Source organism: Dermochelys coriacea, chromosome 1, assembly GCF_009764565.3.
Source record: "Dermochelys coriacea isolate rDerCor1 chromosome 1, rDerCor1.pri.v4, whole genome shotgun sequence".
NCBI lineage: Eukaryota > Metazoa > Chordata > Testudines > Dermochelyidae > Dermochelys > Dermochelys coriacea.
The window spans coordinates 187,916,512-187,943,171 of record NC_050068.2 but is presented as its reverse complement, the minus strand read 5'-3'; the positions used below and the strand labels follow the sequence as shown (position 1 = coordinate 187,943,171).

Sequence of the window (26,660 nt, the reverse complement as noted above, 5' to 3'; positions counted from 1 at the left end):
TGAAGGCCTCTCTAACACTTTTACTGACTCAGCATAGCTGAAGTTCCCTCCCCATTCACAATAAGGCTCTTTGTTTCCTTTCTAACTGTGACAGGGTCAGGCCAGATGGCTATAGGAGAGTGATAGAAGGTAGATATATTAGCCCCAGATTAAACAGGTCCCTTTTCCCTGAGTAAGATAATGGGCTGTTCCAGAACAATCAGGAAGTTGCTGGAAACAATTAAGGCAGGCTAATTAGGACACCTGGAGCCAATTAAGAAGCTACCAGAATCAATTAGGACAGGCAGGCTAATCAGGGTACCTGGTTTTAAAAAGTACCTTACCTCAGTTAGTGAGGTGCGTGTGAGGAGACTTCGGGGATTGTTCTCCTCCTTTTCCCCAGGCTGGCCAGTGATGAGGTTACCTGAGTGAATGGCAGGTTTGTGCCACTAACAAAAGGAGCCAAACTGAGGACTGCAGTGAACCTCTGAGCCAAGCAAATCTGCCAGAAAGTGCAGAACCCACCAAGGCAGCGGAGGAACTTTGGCACATAAAACACAGCTCTTTCCTGTTCACAAGCTTCCTTCCTTTCATAAGATCTTCCATATGTTCTGTCTTTCTGCTTCCAATGACAATCTCTCCACCTAGTGTTACCAACTGGCACAATTTTATCACGAATCTCACAATATTTGTTGTTTTTTCTTAAACTCCAGCTCCTGGAATTATTGGATTATGGGAGACTCTCTCAATTTTAATTACAAAATTAAATTAAATTTCTAGCCCTAATGGTTGTAGAGAACTTGGAAATCTAATCCGCTAAAGGCTCCAACCCAGAGGAGAAATAAAAGAAACCCAGATTTATTTTTAAAATCTCATGATTTTAAGTCAATCCCACAATTTTGGGGGGCTTGACTCATGATTTTAATATAGATAAAATCACTCACCTTACAACTGAAGACACAGTTATGGGCTTCAGAACTGTCCATAGTCTTTCTACCTAGCCCCACCTGCTTCTGAATTGAAAATGTGTGTGCTCTTCATGCACAGAAAGCAAAAAGAGATTCATAGGCAATGAGAGGAAGATGCTGGCTCAACAACTTTGGATAGTTTCAGATATGAAACCAAACTTCACTTAACTTTTTGAACATTTACCTATAATTAGTGAAGCAGTAATCATCAGCAGAGTAATCCTTGGTTTCTGTAGGCAGTGATAATTGCATCCAGTTTTTGCTCATTGTGCGTGAGGGTGGAAACAAGCAACAAAAGTGCTGTCAAAATGATAAATGAAAAATATATAAACAATATTTTGAAATACAGTGTATACGAGATAAACAGGACATGACCAGGAATTATGTGACAGATAACCTAAGCTTTCACTGACCTTTCATGAAATGACGGAAGTATCAGTTTGACAAGGTTGAACACTTCTTGGGGTATTTATAAGGGCAGAGAAACATGCTTTCCTGCAGCACTAGGCATGCATTTTTTTTCTATTGATTTTCCTTAAACTTCTGAAACCTATACTTTTGACAAAAGGTTGTTGTTTTTTAAATTTAATGCACCTAATTTCCCTGGCCACAGATGCTATGTGAATTTGTATAATGTTTCTATTTCCTGTTACATCCTTCTAAGTAGCTCTTATGTATTATGGAGATTGAATATTGATGGAGCATAGGAGCCTTTGATATGCAGATGTCATTTTGTTTAAACTCCCTGACATACTATGAGGTCAATAAAGCAAGTGACCACTTATGCAATGAGACTTCATTTGGGGACAGAAATCACGTTTTCTCACTTTGGAATGTCCCTTGCCCTTCACACAGGAAAGTGTATAGTGGAATGAATATCAAAAATGTTAGGACAACAGCTTTTAGGGATGAAATGTCAGCATTAGATTAAATAAGTAAATTGTATTGAAATGTAGTTATACTAGGGCTGCGTGAACTGGCCATAATCTAACTGGGCTAAACACTTTATCCATCCCTTGAATTAAGCCCAAAGTGAACCTGTTATTAATTTAAGTAACCGTTTTTCTTTGCCCCTTGGCACAAGGGCCAGACTTTGCAAACTGCAACTCCCAAGTTCTGTCTCTGCCACTGAACCCATCTTGTCTGCTGCTTTGCACCACTCCACTGGTGGAAAGTAGTCCTAAAACCAATGTAAGATCCTTCTGTAGAACACAGCGGACAAAATGCCTGTAGGGTAGATGGCCAAGGCTTTACTGCGCACCAGTAATCGCTGGCAGCTTTAATGGTTCATTGAGCTATTGTCAGCTGGTCTAATTTAGAGCAGTCTCCAGGCTGCTCCAATTACCTCAGTGGCCTGGCCTGGCACACGCCTTCATGGGATCAAGGGAGCACAAAGATGATCAAAAGCGAATTGAGACCAAACTTCCTCCTGGCTGTACTGTGTGTTCTTCTGCCACAGCTGAGGTTCTGGGTCACTGACATCTTGGGCAAGTCACTTAATCTCTGTCTGCTGACCCAGATAGAACATGGATTTACTTACCTGTTTCACAGGGCTATTAAGGCTTACTGTTTGGAAAGCAATTTGAGGTCCTCAGATGAGAGCTGTCATAGGAGTACACAGAATAATTATTATTAGTCAGCCCACATTCTGTAGTCACTTTATAAAAGCACTGAAAGGTGTTCCCCCTACATGTATGTTTGAAGTGTGTTAAAGCATGCATGGTCAGATAGACAGACCCACAGACCACTGAATGGCCAAGTGTTTGTATTTTGAATGTATATTTTGGAGGTTTACCTGTTGGAAATGAGCTGAGTATGATAAATAAGACTGCTCCAAGGCAGAACTTGGCTTTTCTTGCATCAGATATGTAATGGTGATAAGTATGTAGAAAAGGCAGTAACACAGTATTGACCCCAACAAGGCAGATCTTGAAGGAAGGTAAAATTGTTAAAAGAAAACTGGCTGGAAAGCTGAAATGAAAATTAACAGTAAAAATGAAAATCTGACCAGTACATTTATCAAACTTGTACAGCCTAACTATAGAAAAAAGTTGCCACATGCTTTGCCTCTACTACTGCAATCTCTTTGCTTCCACAAATGGAATGGATAGTGGGGATGAACTGGATCAGGAAAAGGGAGAAACTATAAACATGGAAACAGCTTTCCCCAAAATATTCCCCCAGTCCTGCAGAATCCCTTTTGTCGGAAAACCAGATGATTTGCATCTGGGACTGGAGAGGTGGCAGGCTAGAGGAGACAGGGAACATTTTAAAGCATTGTCCTTTTCTCAGCCTTGCAGGGATTCACCTTCTAAATCAGGTTTATTTTAAAGAATGTTCCTCATCCATGATGTGAAGCCCCTATGGCTAGGGCAGTGGGTACACCTGGGTTTATGGCACCTTTGGATGTTTCCTGACATAGAGGGAGGAGAGGACATGGGGAGTCTAGGAAGCAGTTTGGAGGTACAGGGCCAACACACACATGATCCTGGCCTCCATGGTATGTCTACTGTATTTGGGTCTGCTCCTCTTCCCACTGAAGTCTTCAGAAGAAACAGAACTCGGCATTTCATTGAAAAAACTGCAGCTATATAGGAGGGATATACAGGGCAGTATAGTAAACTGTAAGAGACCACAAGGCTTTTATAAATAAGCTGGGAAGGAAAAAGCTTGGAAAAGGCGTGAAAAGAACAAGTAGTGAATGAAAATTTGCAGAAAAACACTTCAAAGAACAATATGCTATTTTTCAAATACTATGTAGACACAATAAACTCTGGTCATTTAGGAATGGCAGCTATGGGCCATTTGTGTGTGTGTATTAAATAGTATTCAGCAAATAATGTTCTTCAATATATTGTACATTACTGTTATTTATTTGCCAAGGATGTATACATCCAGCTCTGAGAGTATTCCTTAACTATATTATTCAAATGGTAATGTTTATGCTGGCCTAGCACAACTCCTAGTGGCCAGGGACTAACATGGGAGTTTGGGCGAGCGACTCCACATTCTGTATGTCCTTTTAGGGTATTTGGAATACAAATTTCAGTTTGGGATCATCTCTAATTTAAAACAATTAGTATAAATACGATTATTTGTGGTAAATTCATCATTTGATTTGCACATGAGTTGGTTTTGTTAGTTTTTGATTTAATACTGTAAAATTTGACTGGTTTTGCAGCTGCTTTTCTGCATCATTGGTTTTGGAGTGTTTGTTTTTGTTTGATGGGGGTTTTTTTTTAAAGTCTCTTAGGAAAACATTTATTCCCTGGAATCTGTTCTCCTACCAATGTACATCACTATTATAACTTCTGTTACCAGTAATAGCTGTGAAGCATCTAGAAAGATAGAGCAATAAACTCTGCCAATGCATATTATATATAACAGGGGTCTCAAATTCAAATGACCATGAGGGCCACATGAGGATTAGTACATTGGCCCGAGGGCCGCACCACTGACCACCCCCCACACTGCTGCCCCGGCCCCGCTCCCACTCCACCCCTTCTGTGAGGCCCCACCCCCGCCCCGCCTCTTTCCACCCCCATTCCAACCCCTTCCCTGAAATCCCTACCCCAACTCTGCCCCCTCCCTGCCCCCAGAGGGTGCAGGAGGGGTGCAGGGTGCAGCACGGGGTTGGGATGCCGGAGGAGTGCAGGGTGGGTCAGGGGTTCAGGGTGCAGAGTGCGGCAGGAGGCTCAGGGCAGGGGGTTGGGGTGCAGGGGGTTGGGGTGCGGCAGAGGGCTTAGGGCAGGAGGGCAGGGTGTGGGGTGCAGCAGGGGGTCAGGGCAGGGGGTTCGGCTGCAGGAACGGTTCGGGGGGCGACTCCAGCCCGACGCGCATCGGGTGCAGGGCAGGTCTGCCCGGGAATGGGAAATTGTGGCCAATGGGAGCTTCGGGGGAGATATCTAGAGGAGCAGCCCGGGCAACACACAGACACCCCCACCCAGGTCCCGGCCGCTTCCTGGAGTGGCACGGGGGCAGGGCAGGGAGGGAGCCGCTCTAGGTAAATGCTGGGGGGGGGGCAGGGGTGCCGCGGGGAGTTGGCGGGCCGCAGAAAATAACCTGGGAGGCCGCGAGTTTGAGACCCCTGGTATATAAGAAACAGCACAAGTGTAATTAGACTTGGGGTTTTGAGCCCTGAACATTTACATGAGGAAAGTGGGGAGTTTATGATGAGCATTTTTAAATTCTAAAAGAGCTAATCCTAATTAGAAGCAGGTCTGTGCATTTACTAAATTAGGGCCACTTTCTAGCTTCAGTGGGAGACATATGGCTGTAATACAAACCCAAAATATGGCCCTTAAATGGGAGGATACCAGATAAAAGTATGAACTCTGACTTGTAGGGATGACCTGAAGATATTTTCACATAAATTACAGAAACCAGGTCTTACACCTCTCTCTCTCTCTCTTTTATATATATATAAAATATATAATATACATATATTAAAGAGAGAGAGAGGTGTACTAATAAATATCCTGTGTTTACTTTAACAGTTTTATTCCCATGGCGGATATTAAAGATTTCCTTATAAATAAAGACTGTAGAGATTAACATGTACTAAATATATTAGTTTTTGGAGGATTAATCTTACATAAAAAAAATCATTAAAGTGGGCTTTGCTGCATTATTTAAAATGACAACAGGAGACAACAAACTGAATATTTTGTCATTGATTTGACACTTTATAGTCTCATCCTTATTCATCACTCTATCATTCAATTAAATTACATACTATCAAAATCCTATGTTATGGAGAAAATTAGAAGGGAAATTAAAAATAAATATGAATTGTAAATGCATCTGGTATTTAAAGTTACACTACCATGTATGGCAGATATTTCTTCTTTCTTGCTTTTACAAAAAATAAAATCCTGAATGAATTAATTAATGCAAAATACAAAAAAATGCAATGTATGCCCTGAGGTGGCAAGGCATCAATCAAGGATGTTTTAGCAACTTATGCTGCTCTGATCTGCATTGAAAGTCCTGTAAAGTAACAGTCAAATGGAGGCAGCAGGTAGTATTGCCAGATGAGGATTCAGTTTTGAGGAGCAGCCTAAGGAATCCAGCTTCCTTGTGCAATTAAATATTGTGACCAGGTCTGTCACTTAAGTGACATACTGAATGAGAAGAGCAGACTGGATCATTACGAGGCCTACATGAACCAATCACTAAAGCAGCTTTAATACTATTGATTCACGCTTGCAATTAGACTGCAAGTGATACACACACATTGAAAAGAGGAAAAAGTGAGATACAATATCAGGGAAAGAGAGGACCACCACGAAAGACAGGTCTGGAGTTGCTTGTGATCTTCCTGGAGTATCGGACCTTGTAGGCAACAGAATAAAAAAAAGTCGAGCATCTGCCATTTCAATTATCATTTTAAATATATACATTATATATATATATGAGGGTAGCACCCAAAGACCAATCAGCATCAGAGCCCTATTGTGCCAGGTGCTGTACAACTAGAAGAGGGTATAGTCCCTGCCTGAAGACCTTCTAATCTGAAGAGACAAAGAATAGATACTGTGTACCTTTAAGAGCTAAATAAGTAATAGTTGCTTTGTTTGGACTTTAAAGTCTTTGAGGTAGGAGCAGTGTCTTCCTATGTGTGTACATCATTCAGCACAATGGGGCCTCAAAGTGCTACTGTAATATAAATAGTAATGTATGCTGTCTCACACCTAAAGAGAGAGAAATGTCTACGACATGGGTTCTCAACCTTTTCCTGTACAGAAGACTTCCCTCTGTCTCGCCAGGAACCCTGTTCTGTTTAGCATTCTAGAAAGGGCAAGATGGTTCTAATCACCTGATAGTTGACCACAACCCCCCTGGAAGTGGTGAAGTTTCAGGCTGAGAACCCCTGGTTTAGTAATTAGTGCACAGAACTGGAGTCAGATCTTGAAGATTCAGTCATTAGCTCTGTTACTGACACTGTGTGAGTGGAAGAAGTAATTTAACCTCTCTATACTTGAGTTTCCATATACATAAAACTGCAATAATCCCTGCCTCACAGAGTGACTTGAGACTTAATTGATTGTCTGTAAAGTGCTTTGAGTTCATTGTATGAAAAGTGCTGTACAACTATCAATACTAATAGAAGTTAGGTTTTTTTAAATAACTTAAGTGTAAACTGAAAACTCTGTGGAAAGGCTGTTACTGACTTCCAAAAGGACTATTTCTGATTATAATGGTAGTTCAAACATTTCATAATATCACTTGTCAAAAATCAAGTCTAAAGTACAGTTTTGAATATCTTATTGACCATCACCAGCTGTCTGTTAAGCTTGGGTCCAGTGTTTTACATTTGTAATGGTTTTGTCAGGCACTGCAGTACAATAGGAAATAATATCCTGCCTTTATAAGGATCTCTGTGAAAAGATTATTTGAGGTGGCAGACCTCGATCCCAGATTAGGGTTTGATCTTGAGGCCAAATCAGGGCTAGAGTTTGGGGTCTTATTCGATGGTTTCCAAAAATCTTGCAAGCTGTTCAAGTGATGGCAACATTCTCATGATCATCTGTTCTCACAAGATCACCACAATCTTGGACTGAATTCCTATGAAAATTGCTGTTTTCACAAGATTTTGGCTGCATAAAATCAATAAACTAGCACCCCTTTGATTTTGGATATGACCCTGAAATCAAAGGTATATGGACTGATTAAGCTTTGATATCAACTCTAGACAAAATTTCAAATGGGTTTGGAATAGGGAGTTTCCTGTTATGGCCCCTTTTGTAAACTTTACAACACCTCTAGTTAAGACTCTAAAAACTTTTCACAGAGGCCTTATTCTGCTGGAGGTTATAGGTGGCTAATTTGGAGGCCTCTGCTTTCCATTTCTATTGGACCATGACTGTCAAACATAAATAAAGCATCAGGCGTAGGCAGACTCTTACTGCAAGCATGGGGGCAGGAGTACAAATTTGAGTTTGTGAGGAGCTACCAGTAGCCTCAGCGGCTTAACTTGTGCTCCACTAGAATTCTCCCATAGTTCACAAGGTGCAGATCTTCAGATGCGCATCTCTTCTGTCTGTGTGATGCCACAGCTGCATATATGGGTGCTTTTAGCAAATCATGTCCTTCCTGTGCTACCATTTGAAACAGGTGGTTTTTTTACACATATCCATGCTAATTACAAGTAAAATAACATGTTCTTGAGCCTCCTTAGGTGTATGGCACAAAGGGAACTTTGGACAATGTACACAGGTTTGGAAAAACATTCCTTCCAGAGAGTGTTCTAGCCTGGTTTCCATCAGAACTTCCTTGAAACCAGACTGTCTCCTCGATGTTTCAATTTTGACAGATCCACAGATTCCAACAAAATATGTTGCATCAAAAAGTTTCTGACCAGCTCCAATGAAGGGTTTGAGAACAAGAGGACTGTCCGACCCACTGCAGCCTGTAGCAGAGGAGAGGGACCCTGATGCTTTAGACTGAAAATACATGTTTTGCTCTTTGTACATTTGTACACCACATAAGAATTGTGGTGAAGAAGATATGACTGAATAACAATAGTGAGTTTAGAAACTCAAAGGGTCTCCTAGTTACAGGTTTTTTATTTGTAAAATTTTAAAATGCCCTGTCATTGAAATCAATTTCCAAGTTAATGTAAGAAATCAAAAGTAATGCCGGCAATGACCAGGGCTGGGGCAATCAGGCCTAGTGGTTGGAGTAGGAGTCTTGCCTAATGGTCAGAGCAGAGGGTCAAAACCAAAGACAGCATCAGGTACCAAGCCAAAGGTCAGGGCAGGAGACAGCGTCAGAGGTAAGGCAAAGGATCAGGGGCCTGGAGTAGGGCAGGACAGCAGAAACTGGGAGTAGATTGGGGTCTGGGATGGGAGGACTGGAGCCAGGAGCAGGGATGAATGCGGGACTCCGGAGTCAGGTAAGCATGAGAAGTTCATAGTCACAGCCAGCCAAGGATTCCTCTAGTTGCTCAGACAACTTCCTGTTGTTATTCCTGGTTTATATAGTACTCCTTAGCCAATTCCGTGGCGGGGAGAGATTGTTTCACCCAAGTGGGTGCTTTGGGTATGGGACCCTCTGTGAGTGAGCCCTTCCCTGGACCCTTCCTAGTTACCCAGGTGAGCTGCTGGGTGGTAGCCATGGCCTGAATGCTGCCTAGGGATCCCTGAACCTGGGTTCAGGGCTGTGATTCCTCACAATGCCTCCAGCAAAGAGCACAATGAAGGTGTGCCATGTTACAGGCCAAAAACTACCCAAATAGTTAATGCTTCATTTAGGGAAGGAATCTTCCCTTCCTCCTTCAAACATGCAATAGAACAATCAACAGTGAAGAAACCTGCATTTTATGCATCATATCTAGCTAATTATCATCCAGTGTCAACGTTCTGTTCCTGAGAAAACTCATATAGAAGCGAGTCAAAGGCTGTGTACAAGTTCATGTAACTGAAGCCAACATTCTAGACCCAGCAAAATCTGGATTCAAACCAGGATGGAAAACCATATTAGTGGCTATGTTGGGTGATTTCCCACTATTGATTGATAGAAGGCACTTGTCCATTCTAATTCTCCTAGACCTCTGTAGCATTTGACACCATTGATCATGAGATATTACTTCCCCAGCAACTCTGTAACCTTCTTCAGATGGGTAATGTGCTGAAATGGTTTGAGTCCTCCTTAAGATTCAGCCATAGAATAGTGATGGGAAACTGCATCTCCACACTTAGAACTCTCACTTCTGGAGTCCCACAAAGATCTATTCTCTCTCTCTGATGCTATTCAACATCTAAGATAACTGGTGAGACAACATAGACGCAAGTGTTGCAGTATCCAGATGACACACAGCTCTACCTTGTCTTTGCCACATTTGACATCACCCTTGGCCCAGTGCTTGGTGGAGATCAACATCAACCCACTGTTCATCTGTCAGCTAAACCCAAGCACAATGCAAGCGATGCTGGTTGTCAAAATGAGGAGTTTGCAGCCACTGTGTGATCTGGTTTGGTTGAAAGTACATTCCCACTACTGGTCATTTCAGTCCACAGTTTAAGATAGCTCCTGGGATTCCTGACAGCTATAAAGCTCTCAACTAGCTGTGTCCACAAGAAACACTATCTACATCTCCAGGTGGCAAAAAGATGACATCTAATCCTGGCAGACAGTGACCTGGCCTCAGCAACATATTCCTTCATTTGCTGGCTGGACTACAACAATGTACTACACCTGGGCATAAAATCACCAGACCTTAGGAAACTCCAACTAGTACAGAACACAGCAGCATGTCTCCTAAGCAACACAGACTACCATAAGCACATCAGTGTCTCCTCTGCTCCCTATACTGGCTTCCCATACAGTATCAAGTCCTAGTCAAGGTTTCTGTCCTTATCTTCAAAGAGCTCAATAGCCTGTTCACCAAAGATATTATCTGAAACTCTGGGATGAGGACCATGATAGACAACTCTGCTCCTCAGAAACTAGGGAGCGGCCCATGGGTAAAGCCCATTTGTGCAGGAGACAGAGCTTTCAAAGGGGCCAGTCCATGGCTGTGAAACAAACTGTCACAGGATCTAAAAACCATCTAAAACATGTTCACTTTTGTTTCAAGAACTTGGCGCATTTCTTGGACCTTGCCTTCCATAGTACTGTGATGGGGTGGCTAAACCCCACACTGCAGAGTTAAAAATGCAGGAGCAACTCTAGGCCCAGGAAGACCCACCCTGACAGGCCGTCTGGGCATGCTCCAGTTGAAAGAGGGACTTAAAAGGGAGCCTGCTCATCACAGCAGGGGGTGGGTGGAGAGAGGCAGGCCTGCACAGGCTGCTGCAGAGAGACTACACCAGGAAGGTATTCTCAGGGGCAGGTTTGCTGAATGAAGCTGAGACACTCTACCTTGTTGAGACCCATGGACCAGGGACAATTGCCAGCCACAATGGGCCCCAAGGGGAGGGGCAGAGAGGTAAGAAGAGGCCCAGGGGAGAGAGTTAGCCAGAGCACAGGTAGTGGACTCCTGCCTTACGGTGCTCAAGAAGGATCCTGGATCAGAACCTGGTGGAGTGGGAGGGCCTGGGTTTCTGTATCCTATAATCACCAGGTCAGGCTGCTGTCACAGACTGCAATCACCAGGTGAGGAGGAGCCCCCCGCTCCCTAGCACACACACAGAAGACATCAAATAATTAAAAAATAATACTCACAATTTTACCCTAGGAGAGGAAAGGGGAAAAATCACATGGGGCAGATGTTAGTCACATTGCTTCATATACTTCTGGAAGGCTTTCAGATATTATGGAGATAGGAATGGAATAAAACCTGGAAAGAATAGAACTCTACAAAATGGCTGCTGAATAGTACAAAGGAAGAGCTCTAGTAAACTAGAGGTCTCCATTTCATAGCTGGATATGCCACATCATCATTGCCTTCAAATGGAGAATTTTCCACACACTTCTTTTTTTTGGTAGTTATATTAAAAAAGAGAAGTTGCTAGATAAATCGTGTCAAACCAAATGCAGCAATAAGCATCTGTAGGCCTGTTCTACCCTTACATTTATTGCAAGGTGCCTTTGTCTACATTGTGAAAGTTATTTCTGGTTTCTCTCTGCCTGGGAGGGAGTGGTAGAACTAGTTTTTATATGAGTCAAATTCATACCAAGTGCATTTGGGCTGCTTAGGAGTTTGGCACTAAGAATAGTAGGCTGCTTAGTTAGTTGTCATTAGTTGCATGAGGTGAAGAAAATATTTAAATAATAATAATAAATTAATAACCTTCACTAGTTTTTAATTTCAAGATAAAACTTATGTCATTATAGCATCCAGTCAGAGTAAAACCCACAGTAATAATCAGTGGAATTATAAGATCAGAAACAAATTGAGTTGGATAAACTCATAGATGGGACCAGGGCTGACCCACAACATTTTGGCACTTGAGGCGGGGAGCTCAAATGATGCCCCCATGTCCCCACGCTTGGGCCAAAACTTTGAAAGGTCTCAATTCTGCCTTCTTCCTGTTCTGCTCCTCTCATGGAATTGCTCTGCTACCTACCCCAATAAAGGAGAACTAACAACTTAAAATGCCTTGTTCAAAAATTTTAAGTAACACTTAACTTTCAAGTGCCTGAACGCAAATGTAACTTTTCTTGTCTGCATAGTAAACACTGGCATTTTTATCTGTTTGAATAATCAAAGTGGTTCTTTCCGTGCCTTCTTGGTTGCAAAGTTTTGAACTGCTTCCTGCTGAAGATCGACAGTCTGGGCCAGCTCATGCTCTATTGAGATGGCTGCAAGGACGACCAGCCTCTCCAGTGTCATTGTGGAGCATAGATGTGTTTTTATTAACTTCAGCTTGGAGAAACTGCATTCTCCACTGGCAACTGTTACAGGAAGTGTTAGAAGTATGCACAGAGCAACAAAAGCATTTGGAAAGAGGGTGGTCATCTTATTTGTGCACATATATTCCAGAACAGCCTGTGGAGTTGATCCTGCTGAAATGTATCTTGAAAAGGCTTTTAGTTCCCCTAAATCACTCGCATCAATATCATGCATGTCTCATGTGTCAACACTGTTTTTAGTGCTGGTGTAGGTCTTCTTCAGGTATAGTGAGGAGTTTTGGATTATCATACAACATCCCAAATATACTGCTGTGTTCCTTCAGCTGCATGAAACGTTCTTCAACTGACTTTATTGCACAATCTAGCACCGGGTTAAATTCAACTTTGAATTGTTGTTTGGGGTCTCTTATGAGATTTCCCATGCCTCGTAATCAAAATGTCTTCTTCTTCTTCGATGACTCTTGTATTCTTGAATGGGTGGGAAAATAGCTTCAGTGTGAAGTTCCTCTGCTAACTCCTGTGCACTCTTCAGAACATTTTGAAATCCCTTATCTGACCAGTAAGACTGTAAGTATCATTTTGCTTTGTCCAGTTCTTCCATTGCTCCAGATATATCAAGGTCAGCACCTTGGAGTCTCTTGCTTACAACATTTATTTCAAATAGTATGTCATGCCACAAACTAAGCCACACAGAAATTTGAAGTTGTGTACATTTCTGGTGATTCCATTTCCCTCTGCCACTGCTCTCCCATGAACAGTTCCTGTTATAGGATTATCCTCCATAATGGCACCTATGGCATCATCTATCTTCCCAATTTGGTGTTTGAGAGGCTTTATCGCCTCCATTTGACTTTCCCATCATGTAGCACTCAGTGATTTCAGTGTCAGAGAGGAGGTTCCCAGATGTTGCTTCAAAATTTGCCAATCGATGAGTTGATGCAGAGAAAAATACATAGATGCTTTGAATTACATTAAAAAATTCAGCAGCCTCACTAGAAGTTGATGCTGCATCACTGACCACCAAGTTCAATGAAGGAGAACTGCCTGGGACAAAAAAAGCTCGAGGGTTTAACTCTCGGATTCCTGTCTGCACTCTTCTGTTCTTTCCTTTCATGTTGACACCATTATCGTAGCCCTGACCTCTTATGTCAGCTATCGCAATTCCAGTATCTTTCAGCTTTTTAAGAAGCACATTTGTCATACCAGCTCCTGTAGTATCATCTCAATGTCAATAAATTCTAGAAAATGCTCTTTGACAGTCACCATTGCGGGGACATTTTCACTAGGTTCTGTTGATGTTACAAAACGTACAATTAAAGTCATTTGTTCCATATGGCTGATGTCAGGTGTGCAGTCCAGAATAACAGAGTAATATCTTGCTGACTTCAGATCTGCCACAATCTTCTGTTTGACTTTTGTTGCCAGGAACTGTATGATCTCATTTTGAATTGTTTTTCCAAGGTAGTGGTGTGTGTACATTTCTTGGGTGGTGACTCTTCTTAGATGCTCCTAAAGTACAGCATCAAACTCAGCCATCAGCTCCACAATTTTAAGGAAGTTTCCATTTGTTTGGCACATACAGCTGATCTGAAGTGCCATGCAGTGCTAGTTTTAGGGTAGCAAGCATTCTTACAATGGCAATGAGCCTTTTCAGAAACATTTTGCCAGTAAAGAATCTCTGATTCAATCTTCTCTTGATGCTGATCATCTATGGTGACCTTAAACCTTTGTCACATCTCATGCTCTCTGGTGATTTGCTGCCTTCTCATGGCATGCCAGATTTCTAGCCAGATTTTTCCATTCCTTTGTTCCTGTAGAACCCAATGTGGCTGGAACATTAGGCTGGAAGAGCTTGCAACAAAAACAGTATGCAACATTCTGGGTTTTTGAGTACATAAGCCATGGCCTCTCCACTTTATCACCATTGGGGATTTCATGCCAGTAATGTGTTGGATGGAAACTTCTATTTTCATTGTCTTTGGGGAACATGAAGTTTTTCACTTGCTGTGGCCCAACCAGTACAAGGAAGTCCCTCAGGTTACTGCTGAAGTGGCTCCACAGTCCTGGATCATCTAGACTTAAGGAACTAAACTCAGGAGCAGCTGTTTCTTGCACCTCCACCACACTCTTCTCTGAACTACACTTTTCTTCAGGACTGTGCATAGTTACCTGCACTCTGACTAACTGGAAGATCAGGCATCTCTTCACCACTCACATCCTCACTGTGGTCGGAAGGCTCACCATGAACATTTGTGTCTATATATCTCAGGAGAGCACCTTCCTGCTTAGATAGAAAAGCTTCCTTTGCTTGCTTTCTTTTTCTGAATGCTGCTCCAGAGGGGCGTTTTCTTCTTTCACTCATGACTGCTGTTCTGTGCCAGCTATAGTGGCTCTCAACACTCAATTGAAGGGGACAAATAAACAGGCTGATAGCAGGGCCTGAGTGAGGGAAGATACCAGTGTCTTAAGAGCCTAACTGGCTCCTATCACTTCATTTGACTGCCTGTTCTCCTCAAGTGGGTTCAGGGAAGCAGCAGGAAACAGGAAGCTCCCTGAGAAGCTGGTGTTAATCAGTCCAGGCTCCTGGGGGTGCTAGAGAGGTACATAAGAGGCTCCTCCTCCTCTCTCTCCCTGCAGCTCCTGCTGCTTTCTGTTATTCCCTCTTACCTTTTCTCCTGCCTACCTGTTATGTCTCTTGTGCCCTCTTTCCTCCAGCACAGCATCCCACCGTCTCTATGCATCTAGAGCAGAGAGAATAAGTATGCACCAGCAGCAGACACAATTTTCTACACTCTGAGTCCTAGTGGTGCCCCCCCACAGTCTGGCACCTGAAGCGGCCGCCTCGGTTCACCTCATGGTAAGGCCAGTCCTGCATGGGATCCACCACTCAATGGACAAAAGAGGGTCTGATAATTCCTCACACACCAAACAAGCCTTTCCAAGAGATGGGATTACAATGGAGAGAGAGAGATGTTGTGATGACAGGGATTTTTGTCAAAAAACAAAAAGAAATAAAAAATCAATTTTCAACACAACAAAAAAATAACAGGGGGATTTGCATTAGTAACAGAACTGTTATATTTATTGATGATCTAAGAAGGAGAACAAACAGCTAGAAAGATTTGCAGATAAATTTTTCTTTGTCAAGAATAGAGAATACTGTGAGGAACTTCAGAAAAACTTGACAAAGCTATGTCAATGGGCAGCACAAGGGCAGATGAAATTCAATGTTGACAAGGACAGGTAAATGCACATTTGAAGGAATAGCTCAAACTACTTATATACCTTTCTCATTTCTACATTAACTGTAACAACTCAGGAGAAAGACCTGAGTGTCAGTGAGCCTATGTATTTTATTGAACTGTCCACGATGTCCACAGTCAGTCAAAAAATGTGCAAAAAGTTAGCATGTATAAAGAGTGGGATAGAAAATAGGAGTGGAAATATTATAATATCATTATGCAAATCACTGGTACACTCTCACCCTGATTACTGTGTTACTGTCTCATTACCCCATCTGAAAAAAATGTATAGCAGAAATAGGAATGAATTCAGGGACAGCCAACTACAAACAAAAAGATAGGCTGGGAAAGACTTCTACGTAAGGACTTGCAAAGGAATTGAAATTATTGGGACTGTTTAGAGAGAAATGGTATAAGTCATGATGGCACCTGTTGTTAAAAGTTCTGTTTTACATAGACCCTTCCAGATAAGGCATTGCCACAAGCAGATTGGGCAGGAGGAAAAAGTGGATAAGACAACAATCTTGCATATCATTACATTAGTCTTGTATTTATTAGTTGACCCTGTGTAGTACTAACCATTCTGAAACATCTCACTTTAGGCTCCGATTAGCAGGTAAATTGGGCTGTTCCTGCTAGGCAGTTCTGGAGTGACAGCTCATGCCTGGATACCAGCAGCAAGATGCCTTTTAGGTACATACAACAGATAAAATGTAAAACTGGGCAAGTTGGACATGTTGGTAAAAAATATATAATGGTTGGACATGTTGGTAAAAAACATATAACATATAATTTAAGCACATGATTTACTTAAACACATGAATAGTTCCATTGATTTGAAAAAATTAAGCGCTGAATTCAGTGCTTTGGTGCCCTAGGACCATACTGCATCAGCATATCTATGGATAAAAATACACTGGCCATGTTTCACGGAAATGTAGGTTTAGAAACTCCACCAAAAGCAGATCACTAAAACAAAACACATATATATATATATATATATATATATATATATATATATATATATATATATACACATATATACATACACCCACACACACATACACACACCATAAAGGAGAGATTTCTTTGCTCTCGTATATAGCATCATTGAAGTTTTTGGCTTACATGCTTTTTCTTTGGCAGAGCAGATTTTGGTCCTGGGTTTGGTTTCTTTTGGAGATGGTTTATCAATTTCCTTTTTTTTTTTGCCTTGCCTTGAGTGTTTTCAGAAGTATTCTTTATGAATATAGCTGTAATTACTGCACATTTCATGTTCAAGATGTTACTGCTCCCACTGACAGGTACAATAATGGTAACTGTTTGGAATTGAGGACTCTAGTTTGACTATTTTAAAGAAAAGAAAACACTGCCAAAATGAACTGTATGCAGTCAGCTACTTCAGTGCCTCAAATAAAGAAAATATTGATTGAAAATGTTGCTTAGGAATAACAGAACAATGACATGCATTTGTGCTGTAGAGGAAGATTTTGAAAATGAGCTACATATTTAAGTAATTAAAATAATCTGTTTGTAACAGCTGGAAATATAACAAGCCCTTAATATAGTTATAATCCTAATGTGTTTCTTTGCTGTCTTTGCAGGCAGACCAGTAATGATTGTGGTTGAATATATGGAGAATGGATCCCTTGACTCTTTTCTGCGGGTGAGGTGTCATTTTCTGATGACATTTGAATAAGAAGCCATACTAGGTTAAGATTTTAAATCATTTATCATAAATTAACTTTTACATAATGTTATTCATGGATTTTTATTGAAGAATAGAAGCATTTTCCCCAGGGTACATTTCTTAGGTACAGTGATACATTAGAGCATAACTGGAAAAAAGAAGATTTAAACTTAAGAATATAATTGATTTCTTCTACAAGAGCAGTTCCCATATTTAGCAAAATGTATTTCAAATGTGCTATTATGGAGGAAAAGATAAATTGAAGCGCAAATGCTTTGCTTTATGGAAGCTGTTCATTTTGCTCAATCACTTTCAGAAATACTTTGTTATAATTTTTGCTCGGGGTGGTATACAGCAGGGTTGGTAACTGATTTATAATTATTTATGGTTACTTGCATTTAACAAATTGAATTAGAAAACAGTTCACTGGTGTACTGTCTCTGCACTAACCTTTTTCCCCTAAAGGTCACCATGTGACTATTAATGAAGGGATGTAGAAAGCATGGGAAATTGTTTCATTTGAACTTGATTTTAATCAATGCGGTGGAAGGAAGAAAAGGCTGCCCCCAAGGTCATACAGGGCCCTCTGTCAACATCAGTAGAGGGCTCTGGCAGTCTCCACAGCTTGTGAAAATACACTTTAAGCCCAGCCTCCGTTAAGAGACCCCTCAAAACTGGCAGGGAACCTACGATTTCAGGATAGCTATGTGAATTATTTAAAATTTGTCTTACATGTATAAATATCAGCAAGCCACACTGACCATCCATCTCACCATTATTAGTTGCCATCATGATAGACATAGGCTTTGAAGTGAGATTCGGAGAAGGAGAGGCTAAGTGGCTTTGTGGACTAGTGTGGAATGGGTATTCCATGTATAAGGGGTGAGGTGGAAGAAAGTGTGAAGGTATTTGTGGGAAAGTGTATAAGCAGAGGGTCAAACCTGACAACACTGGGGGGTGGCTTGGTATGATATAGGAGCAGAGAAGCAGGGAGGGGAAGAGCAGTCAATGGCTTGAAAAGCAAGTGCAAGAAGCTTGAATGTGATGATGCAGTGGAGAAGAAGGAGACAACGGAGGGATTCAAAGATGAGGTGATGTAATCAGAATAACAGGCAAAGGTGGTGATATGAGCAACTGTATTTTGAATGGACCAGGGCAGGGTTGAAGTTTCTGAGAGGAAGGCAAGGAAGGGGAGAGTGGTAATAGTCTACAGAAAAAGATGAGGTATCTGGAGGGAAGAGAGTTTTACCTTAAAAGCATTACTGAAGATGCTTTTATGTATTTTTTGCCTTCCATTTTGATAATTCCCTTCTATTTTTCGTCTACCCTCTATTTCTGTTCACTACACTAGGAAACTCAGGAGTTCCCATTTTCTCTCCCCTGGTCCCAAACATTCACTCTCCCTCTCTTCCATCAAGATTGGATATGATGTATCTACTAGAACTGGTCAGAAAAATTCAGATGTAACAATTTTTCATCAGAAGTTGACGATCTGTTTCACAGGCAAAGTTCCTTCGGAAACACAGGCAGATTTCAAAACCCTCTGCCAGGCACACCTTCATCTGGTTTCCCAGCAGCTCACCTCACTGGCTCATTGCCCGTCACCTGCCAGATTGCCTCTGAGTTGGGGACCCCTGGACTTCCAAGGCAAATTGTCTCCCTGAGTTGGGGCTCCATTCTGTTTTGTGGAGAACTTTGAAATTTTGGGGTCTTGTTCTGAATCAGGGTGAAACCCAATTTCAAATACTGAAATCCTTCACACAATTACCTTTCTCTGCACAGCTGTAGGATCTAATGAGCTATTCTTGATACACACTTACAATACTATGTTAGAAGCTGAGATCATCAAAATTATGAGGTAATTATGGAGCAATGGTGTTCACACTGTACCAAATATATTTTTAGGCAAAATGTTTGGGAATGTGCTAGTGATTATTTTCTGCAGCTGTTTTCTGAGTATATTATTTTCCAGCTTTCTTTCTCACTGCAGATTTGGTTTATTATTTAAAAATACCTTTTGACAGGATTTTAAATAATAATCAGCATCCAAAAACATTGTAGAGATTTCATTGGAATTCCTGTTAATAATTACCAAAGCAAATGACTGCCAGTATCAAATTTAAAAAGAAATCAGTTTGCTTCATTAAAAATAGTTACTTCTTGCTGATTTCTTAAGTCTAAACTTTGAAATGCTTTTGTGAAGATACAAAGAAGTATAGAGAGAGTTTATCTCTAAATCATAATACATTTTTGTATTATGCAAAAATGTATTATGACATTATGCACAATACAAAGAGCCTTTCATGTGGCAAGATCTGGAAGAACTTCACAACATCTATATTTCTTCATATTTAAAAGAGTTTCTTTCTACAGCTCTGGATGTTCTTATATTTTGGATTTTTACCCTTTGGCTGCATGTAAGAATATCCTCCACCATAGCAAGTGCTCCTCCAAAAATGTTACCCTGCTTGTTATTACCACATCCCTCAACCCAGCTCTTCTCCAAAACCTGAAAAAAAATGATATCTTAGTTCCTGAAAGTCAACATATGGGAGCTCTGATGGACCAATGTGGAAAGTGAACTCCAGAATTTAAAGACCTTCATGGAAGACATCTTACTATTAGCCCCTGCTCTTAAACCAGAGAATTGTTAGCTTTAGTGCTATTACTTGTATTTCAGTAGAACCTAAATGCCCCTATCTCCATTGGGGCCCCATTGTACTAGGCACTACAAAATACTTAGTAAGGCAATTCTTGCCCCAAAGAGCTTTTAAGTCTAAACAGACAAGACAAACAAAGGGTGGGAGAAAGTAAATATTATCCTCATCCCCATGCTGCAGTTTCCCATGAATAAAATAAGTGACTTGCCCAAGATCACAGAGAAAGGAAGTGGGTGGCAGAACTGGGAACTGAACCCAGATCCCCTGAATCCCAGTCCAGGGTCTTAAATGCAAGATCAGGCTTCCTCATGTTGCTTTGGTATCACACAGGAAGAGAGATGGTTCCAAATTCTTTAGGGTTTGCTAGGTCAAAACCAATATCTTAAGCACCACATAGAAGCTTATATGAAATAGACCGCAGACTCAAAAAATACATACATATGAAAGAGACACACGCATCTTATGTTCCTGAAATATGTTGTGACAAAGTCTGGCTAGACAGCTGTAAAAGAGTGGTAGACTGCAAATATATCAGCCCTGGAATGATAAAGGTCCTTTTCCCAATAAGCTGATGAGAAGAGGTTATCTCATGTCAACTAGGGACACCTGAGTCCAATTAAGGGCTGCCTGAGACCTTCAAAAAACCATCCTCTGGCGAGAGAAGAGGAGAGAGATGCTGCTGCAGAGCTAGTAGCAGCAGGTAGAAAGGCTTCTCCAGGGAGGAAAGCTGCCCTTTTCCCTAAAGGAGAAACTAACTAAGTGACTGCCTGTTTAGGGGAAGGACTGTCACCCCGGGTCAATAACAAGGCCGCACATCTTATCCCCAGCCTACACCTAGAGATGACATAGGAACAGGAGTTCCCCTTTGTTTGTGATGTGAATTTGTTTCCTTTGATGGAGGAATACTCTTTGGGCCTGTACTGAGGCCTACCTCAAAAATATTCAAAACTAAACCCCAAGTGGGAAAACAAATAGTGTCTGGAGTGGGTTTGGTTTATTTCAAGCCTCCCACTACCAGAGGGGGGAAGCACTGACCCTGGCAAGGTGGAAGAGGTGCCTTGCCACACTGCACAGTACACAAACATTCATAATTTTGAAAGCCGATTCAGCTGTGCATTTAATGAATGGGAATCAACTAATGACTGCAGACTCGGTAAGGTTATTTATTTATTTAAAGGACATTTTCATTTTAACTCACCTCAGCAATGTGTGCAAAACACTAAGCACCCTAAATTGCCCAAGATACATGGATTCTAAGACAATACCCTCTTCTCAAATCCTGACTTGCTATCATTTTCCTTTTCTTCCCCCATCCCATTGTAATAGATTAGATAGTATTGATATGCATAGTATCACCTCTCTTGTAACATGTGTGTGCAAATTAATCTTCCAAATACAAGAGTTAAATTTATTTATTAAATTCTTTCCCCGATCTTACAAAAGGACTGACCTAAATTTGGAGCTATGCCCAAACCTAACCTATAAACCAAACCCACCCTTTTAAGAAGAAATAAAAATTCCACTCCCTTGATGATCAATCTGGCTTCCTTACCACAGGGGCATGTTGCCTCTGTTTAAATCTCATACACAGGAGAGAGCTATGGCTTTTAAGGAAAGCAGTCAACTTTCAAGTTCCAATAGTGGTGAATCCCCAGAGCATAGTGGCCTCAAACCAGAAGTCCATATTCATTTAGGGTGGCCAACTTTCTAGTGGCATAAAACTGAACACCCTTGCTCTGCCCCTTCCTGAGGCCCCGCCCGCACTCACTCCATTCCCACTCCCTCGATCGCTCACTCTCCCCCACCCTCACTCACTTTCACTGGGCTGGGATTGGGGTGTGGGAGAGGATGAAGGTTCTGGCTAGTGGTGCGAGCTCTGGGGTGGGGCTGGGGATGAAGGGTTTGGAGCACATGAGGGGGCTCAGGGAGCAGGTGCAGGCTCTGAGAGGGAGTTTGGGTGTAGAAGGGGGCTCAGGGCTGGGGCATGGGGTTTGTGGTGCAGGCTCCCGGCAATGCTTACTTCAGGCAGGTCCTGGAAGCAGTCAGCATGTCCAGCTCCTAGGTGGAGGGGCCACGGGGCTCTGCGCGCTGCCTGCATTTTCAGGCAGCATCCCTGCAGCTCCCATTGGTCACGGTTCCCAGCCAATGCGAGCTGCTGAGCCGGTCCTTCGGGTCAGTGAAGCACACAGAGTCCCCATAGCCGCCCCTGTGCGCCACTTCCAAGAGCCATGTGGAGCCTTAGCCCCGCTGCACCGCCGACTGGACTTTTAGTAGCCCAGTCAGTGGTACTGACCAGAACCAACAGGATCCCTTTTCGACCAGGCATTCTGGCCGAAAACTGGACCCTTGGCAACCCTATATTCATTTCTTACTCGGGTCAAACTCCTTTAAATCAGCTGAGCAAAAAATGGGTACAGACTTTCAGATTTGGACCAGTGCCAGCATTAGCCAGTGAAGAGAGGGTATATGGCCCCATTTCTGTCACCTGCCTCTTCTGGAGTGGAATTTGGAGCTTCTACCCTAGAGTATCCAGCTAGGAGAGAAAAGACTACAGAGCTTTCCCCATTAATTTTGCTCCTGATGGTGAAAGTGATCCGTGACTACAGAGGAATGATGGTCCAGTAATTACAGTGCTAGTCCAGGATTGGGGGAACCAGATATAATTTCCTGCTCCACCACAGACTGTGTGTGAGACTGTGGGCAAGTCACTTTTGTGTCTTTGTGTGTCAGCTCCCCATCAGTAAAATGAGAATAATAGCACTTCCCTACCTTACCTGGGTGTTATGAAGAGAAACAAATTAAAAGATGCTGAGATGCTTTGTTGATAGTGGCCATATAAGTACCCAATATGGATGAATGGAAAGTGGGGGCTGCTGGGCAAAAGGGAGTCTTGCTCAGGCCTGTTGGTATGGAACAAAGAAGCTTTGAAGAGGTTTAAGAAGAGGATTAAGATAAATAGGATGTGAACAAGAAAACCTTTAGAGACTGGCACATCACTGCTGAAACCTACCTGTTTTGTTAACTCCGTGGCTTGTTTTCTTTGACATCAACCCTTCTGAAGGATCAGTGAGATATCACACAGGCACTCCATTCATTAATCAGCAGTAACAGCTCTCATGGGCTTTACGAATGAGGTGTTATCCCCATTTTACATGTGGGGAAACAGAAATAAAGTGCCTTGGCCAAGATCACATACCAGGTCAATGACAGAGCTAGAAAAAGAACGTAGGGCTGGCTCCCACTTCTGTACCCTGGTCAGTGAACCACGTTACCTCCCTGCAATGTAGTGGCACAGCAACATTTTTCTCAGTACAGTCTATCAGGTGGTTGTGACAACGGGTGTATGTCTTTTGGTGCCTCCTGGGAGGGGCCTCACAGCGTTGATTCACCCCCTCCCCAGTGGGATGTCTAAGCAGTGTTCTAGGGTGCCAAATGGTAGCATGGGGTTGTTGAGTTATAACCTGTCAGTTTGTTTTCAAACCTGTCAGTTTGTTTCTGAAGCAACTGAGTGCAGCGGAGTCTAGTTAGGATGGGAACTGTAAGAAACAGATTGAATGGACTTACATGTTCATGAGAGTTTTTGCTGCTTAGAAGTCAGAGTGGGAAATGTTAGAGGTAGAAAAGCTCCTGACTTTGCACTGTTCTGTAGTTAGAGATTGTTTGTTCATTTTAAGGATTTAAGCTTCGCAAAAGGAATGTAGCCGGAGACTGACATTTTGGGATTTGTTTGTGTTTATGACTGGCTAAGAACCTTAGAACCCTGTAAAATAAATTAGAAACCCTCCCTCAGAGAGCATTTATTTTGCTTCCCTGGCTATCTGTGTAGTTTTTCTCCAGATGCAGAGTAGCTAATTTTAACTACTGTATTTTATTTCCATTAGGCTTTTGAAATGCACTAATCAATAATTAGTGCACTGAGATAGCAAATTGGGACACAGCAACATTAAATCAGATCAGCGTTCTAGTTAAATTGTTTTGTACCATAAATTGTTCTTTAAGAGGCCTGATTATACTATTAATCCATTTGCATTTAATTGTGGTGTGTTGTCTCACTCTTCCATTCCAGTCCTGTAGGGATTCACATGGGAGGGAGGTTATGGGGGTGGGGCCAAGCAACTCTTTAAGGTTTACCTTGTGGCATTTTTATGTAACTGTTCCGTAAAGAGGGAGGGGTATGGGGTTCTGGGGAGGGGTCAAAGGTTGCAGCTTCCCAGTTGTGTGACTCCCAAAGAGATATACAAGGAAGGAAATCTTCCAATTACATGCTGTCAGACTCTCCATCCTGCTCCTCCGGCACCACTGGTTCTTGTCCAGGCACCCCCGCACCAGTGCAAAACTCCATTTTCTCTCTCAGATAGGTACAGAGTGCTTCAAGTATCCTCAGTTATGAGTGTTCATCTTCGTGATACAAAGTGGCTGGAAACACTGTCATTCTGCTTTGGTAGCGTCTAACCCCCATCGGTCACTAGTTTAAGTGACTACACATGGTGAAGGGGCAATGATAATCCAGTCTCCTGATGCCTATGAAAGCAGAATGCCATGAAAATCAGCTCCTCCTGCTCCTGGCCACTGAGGGTATGTCTACACTGCAGTTAGACACCCACAGCTGGCCCATGTCAGCTGCCTCAGGCTTGCAGGATTCAGGCGAAGGGGCTATTTAATTGTGGTGTAGATGTTCCCACTGTGAGGGACGAGGGTCCAAACATCTGATATGATTGCTCTCTATAAATATATCAGAGGGATAAATACTGGAGAGGGAGAGGAATTATTTAAGCTTAGTACCAGTGTGGACACAAGAACAAATGGATATAAACTGGTCATCGGAATGTTTAGACTTGAAATTAGACGAAGGTTTCTAACCATCAGAGGAGTGAAGTTTTGGAATAGCCTTCCAAAGGAAGCAGTGGGGGCAAATGACCTATCTGGTTTTAAGATTAAACTTGATAAGTTTATGGAGGAGATGATATGATGGATAACATGATTTTGGCAATTAATTGATCTTTAAATATTCATGGTAAATAGGCCCAGTGGCCTGTGATGGGATGTTAGATGGGGTGGGATCTGAGTTACTACAGAGGATTCTTTCCTGGGTATCTGGCTGGTGAATCTTGCCCATATGCTCAAGGTTCAGCTGATCACCATATTTGGGGTTGGGAAGGAATTTTCCTCCAGGGCAGATTGGAAGAGGCCCTGGAGGTTTTTCGCCTTCCACTGTAGCATGGAGCACGGGTCACTTGCTGGAGGATTCTCTGCTCCTTGAAGTCTTTAAACCATGATTTGAGGACTTAAATATGCTCAGACATAGGTGAGAGGTTTATCGCAGGAGTGGGTGGATGAGATTCTGTGGCCTGCATTGTGCAGAAGATCAGACTAGATGATCATAATGGTCCCTTCTGACATTAATATCTATGTATCTAAGTATCTACACTGCTATTACAGACCCTTACCCTGACTTCTGTGACCCCAAGTCAGCTATCTCAGGCCACCTGCATGTTTTTAATTGCAATGTAGACATATCCTGAAAGCCTTTGATACTCAAGCCGCACAATGCCTCCTTGGGTGGGCTTCAAAGCTGGCACTCCCACCTTCCTTTTCAGTCAGATCAGAGTTCTTTCCATTTCGAGAAGAATAATCTGGCCCTTATTTTGTTTGTTTTCTTGTAAAACTATGGCCTTCATGCATACTTATAAAGCATGAATATAAGAATGGCCATCCTAGGTCAGACCAAAGGTCCATATAACCCAGAATCCTGTCTTCTGACAGTGGCCAAAGCTAGGTGCCCCAGAGGGAATGAACAGAACAGGTAATCATCAAGTGATCCATCACCTGTTACCCATTCCCAGTTTCTGGCAAACAGAGGCTAGGGACACCATCCCTGCCCATCCTGGCTAATAGCCATTGTGGACCTATCCTCCATGAACTTATCTGGTTCTTTTTTTAACCCTGGTATAGGCTTGACCCTCGCAACATCCTCTGGCAAGGAGTTTCACAGGTTGACTGTGTGTTGTGTGAACAAATACTTCCTCTTGTTTATTTTAAACCTGCTGCCTATTAATTTCATTTGGTGACCCCTAGTTCTTGTGTTATAAGAAGGAGTAAATAGCACTTCCTTATTTACTTTCTCCACACCAGTCATGATTTTACAGACCTCTCTCATATTCCCCATTGTCATCTCTTTTCCAAGCTGAAAAGTCCTAGTCTTATTAATTGCTCCTCATATGGAAGCCATTCCATACCCCTAATCATTTTTATTGCCCTTTTCTGAACCTTTTCCAATTCCAAAAAGAAAAGGAGGACTTGTAGCACCTTAGAGACTAACAAATTTATTAGAGCATAAGCTTTTGTGAGCTACAGCTCTATGCTCTAATAAATTTGTTAGTCTCTAAGGTGCCACAAGTACTCCTTTTCTTTTTGCGAATACAGACTTACACGGCTGCTACTCTGAAACCTTTTCCAATTCCAATATATCTTTTTTGAGATGGGGCAACCATATCTGCATGCAGTATTAAAAAGGTGGGTGTTTTATATGAGGCATTGTGATATTTCTGTCTTATTATCTATTCCTTCCTTAGTGATTCCCAACATTCTGTTTGCCTTTTTTTTTTTTAAACTGCCGCTGCACATTGAGTGCATGTCTTCGAGAACTATTCACAATGATTCCCGGATCTCTTTCTTGAGTGGTAACAGCTACTTTTGACCCCATCATTTTATATGTATGGTTGGGATTATGTTTTCCAATGTGCGGTACTTTGCATTTATCAACACTGAATTTCATCTCCTGTTTTGTTGCCCAGTCACTCAGTTTTGTGCGATCCTTTTGTAG

General features: G+C 42.1%; 1 protein-coding gene across 4 annotated transcripts in view; it reads left to right on the top strand.

Moving 5' to 3' along the window:
- EPHA6 (EPH receptor A6) overlaps positions 1 to 26,660 on the top strand; it is an 844,148-nt gene that overhangs the window by 708,195 nt on the left and 109,293 nt on the right. For all 4 annotated transcript variants that reach the window (XM_038403007.2, XM_038402996.2, XM_038402988.2 and 1 more), the window contains one exon: positions 17,092 to 17,153. In XM_038403007.2, the coding sequence (XP_038258935.1) occupies positions 17,092 to 17,153 (62 nt within the window). The remainder of the gene's footprint in view (positions 1 to 17,091; positions 17,154 to 26,660) is intronic.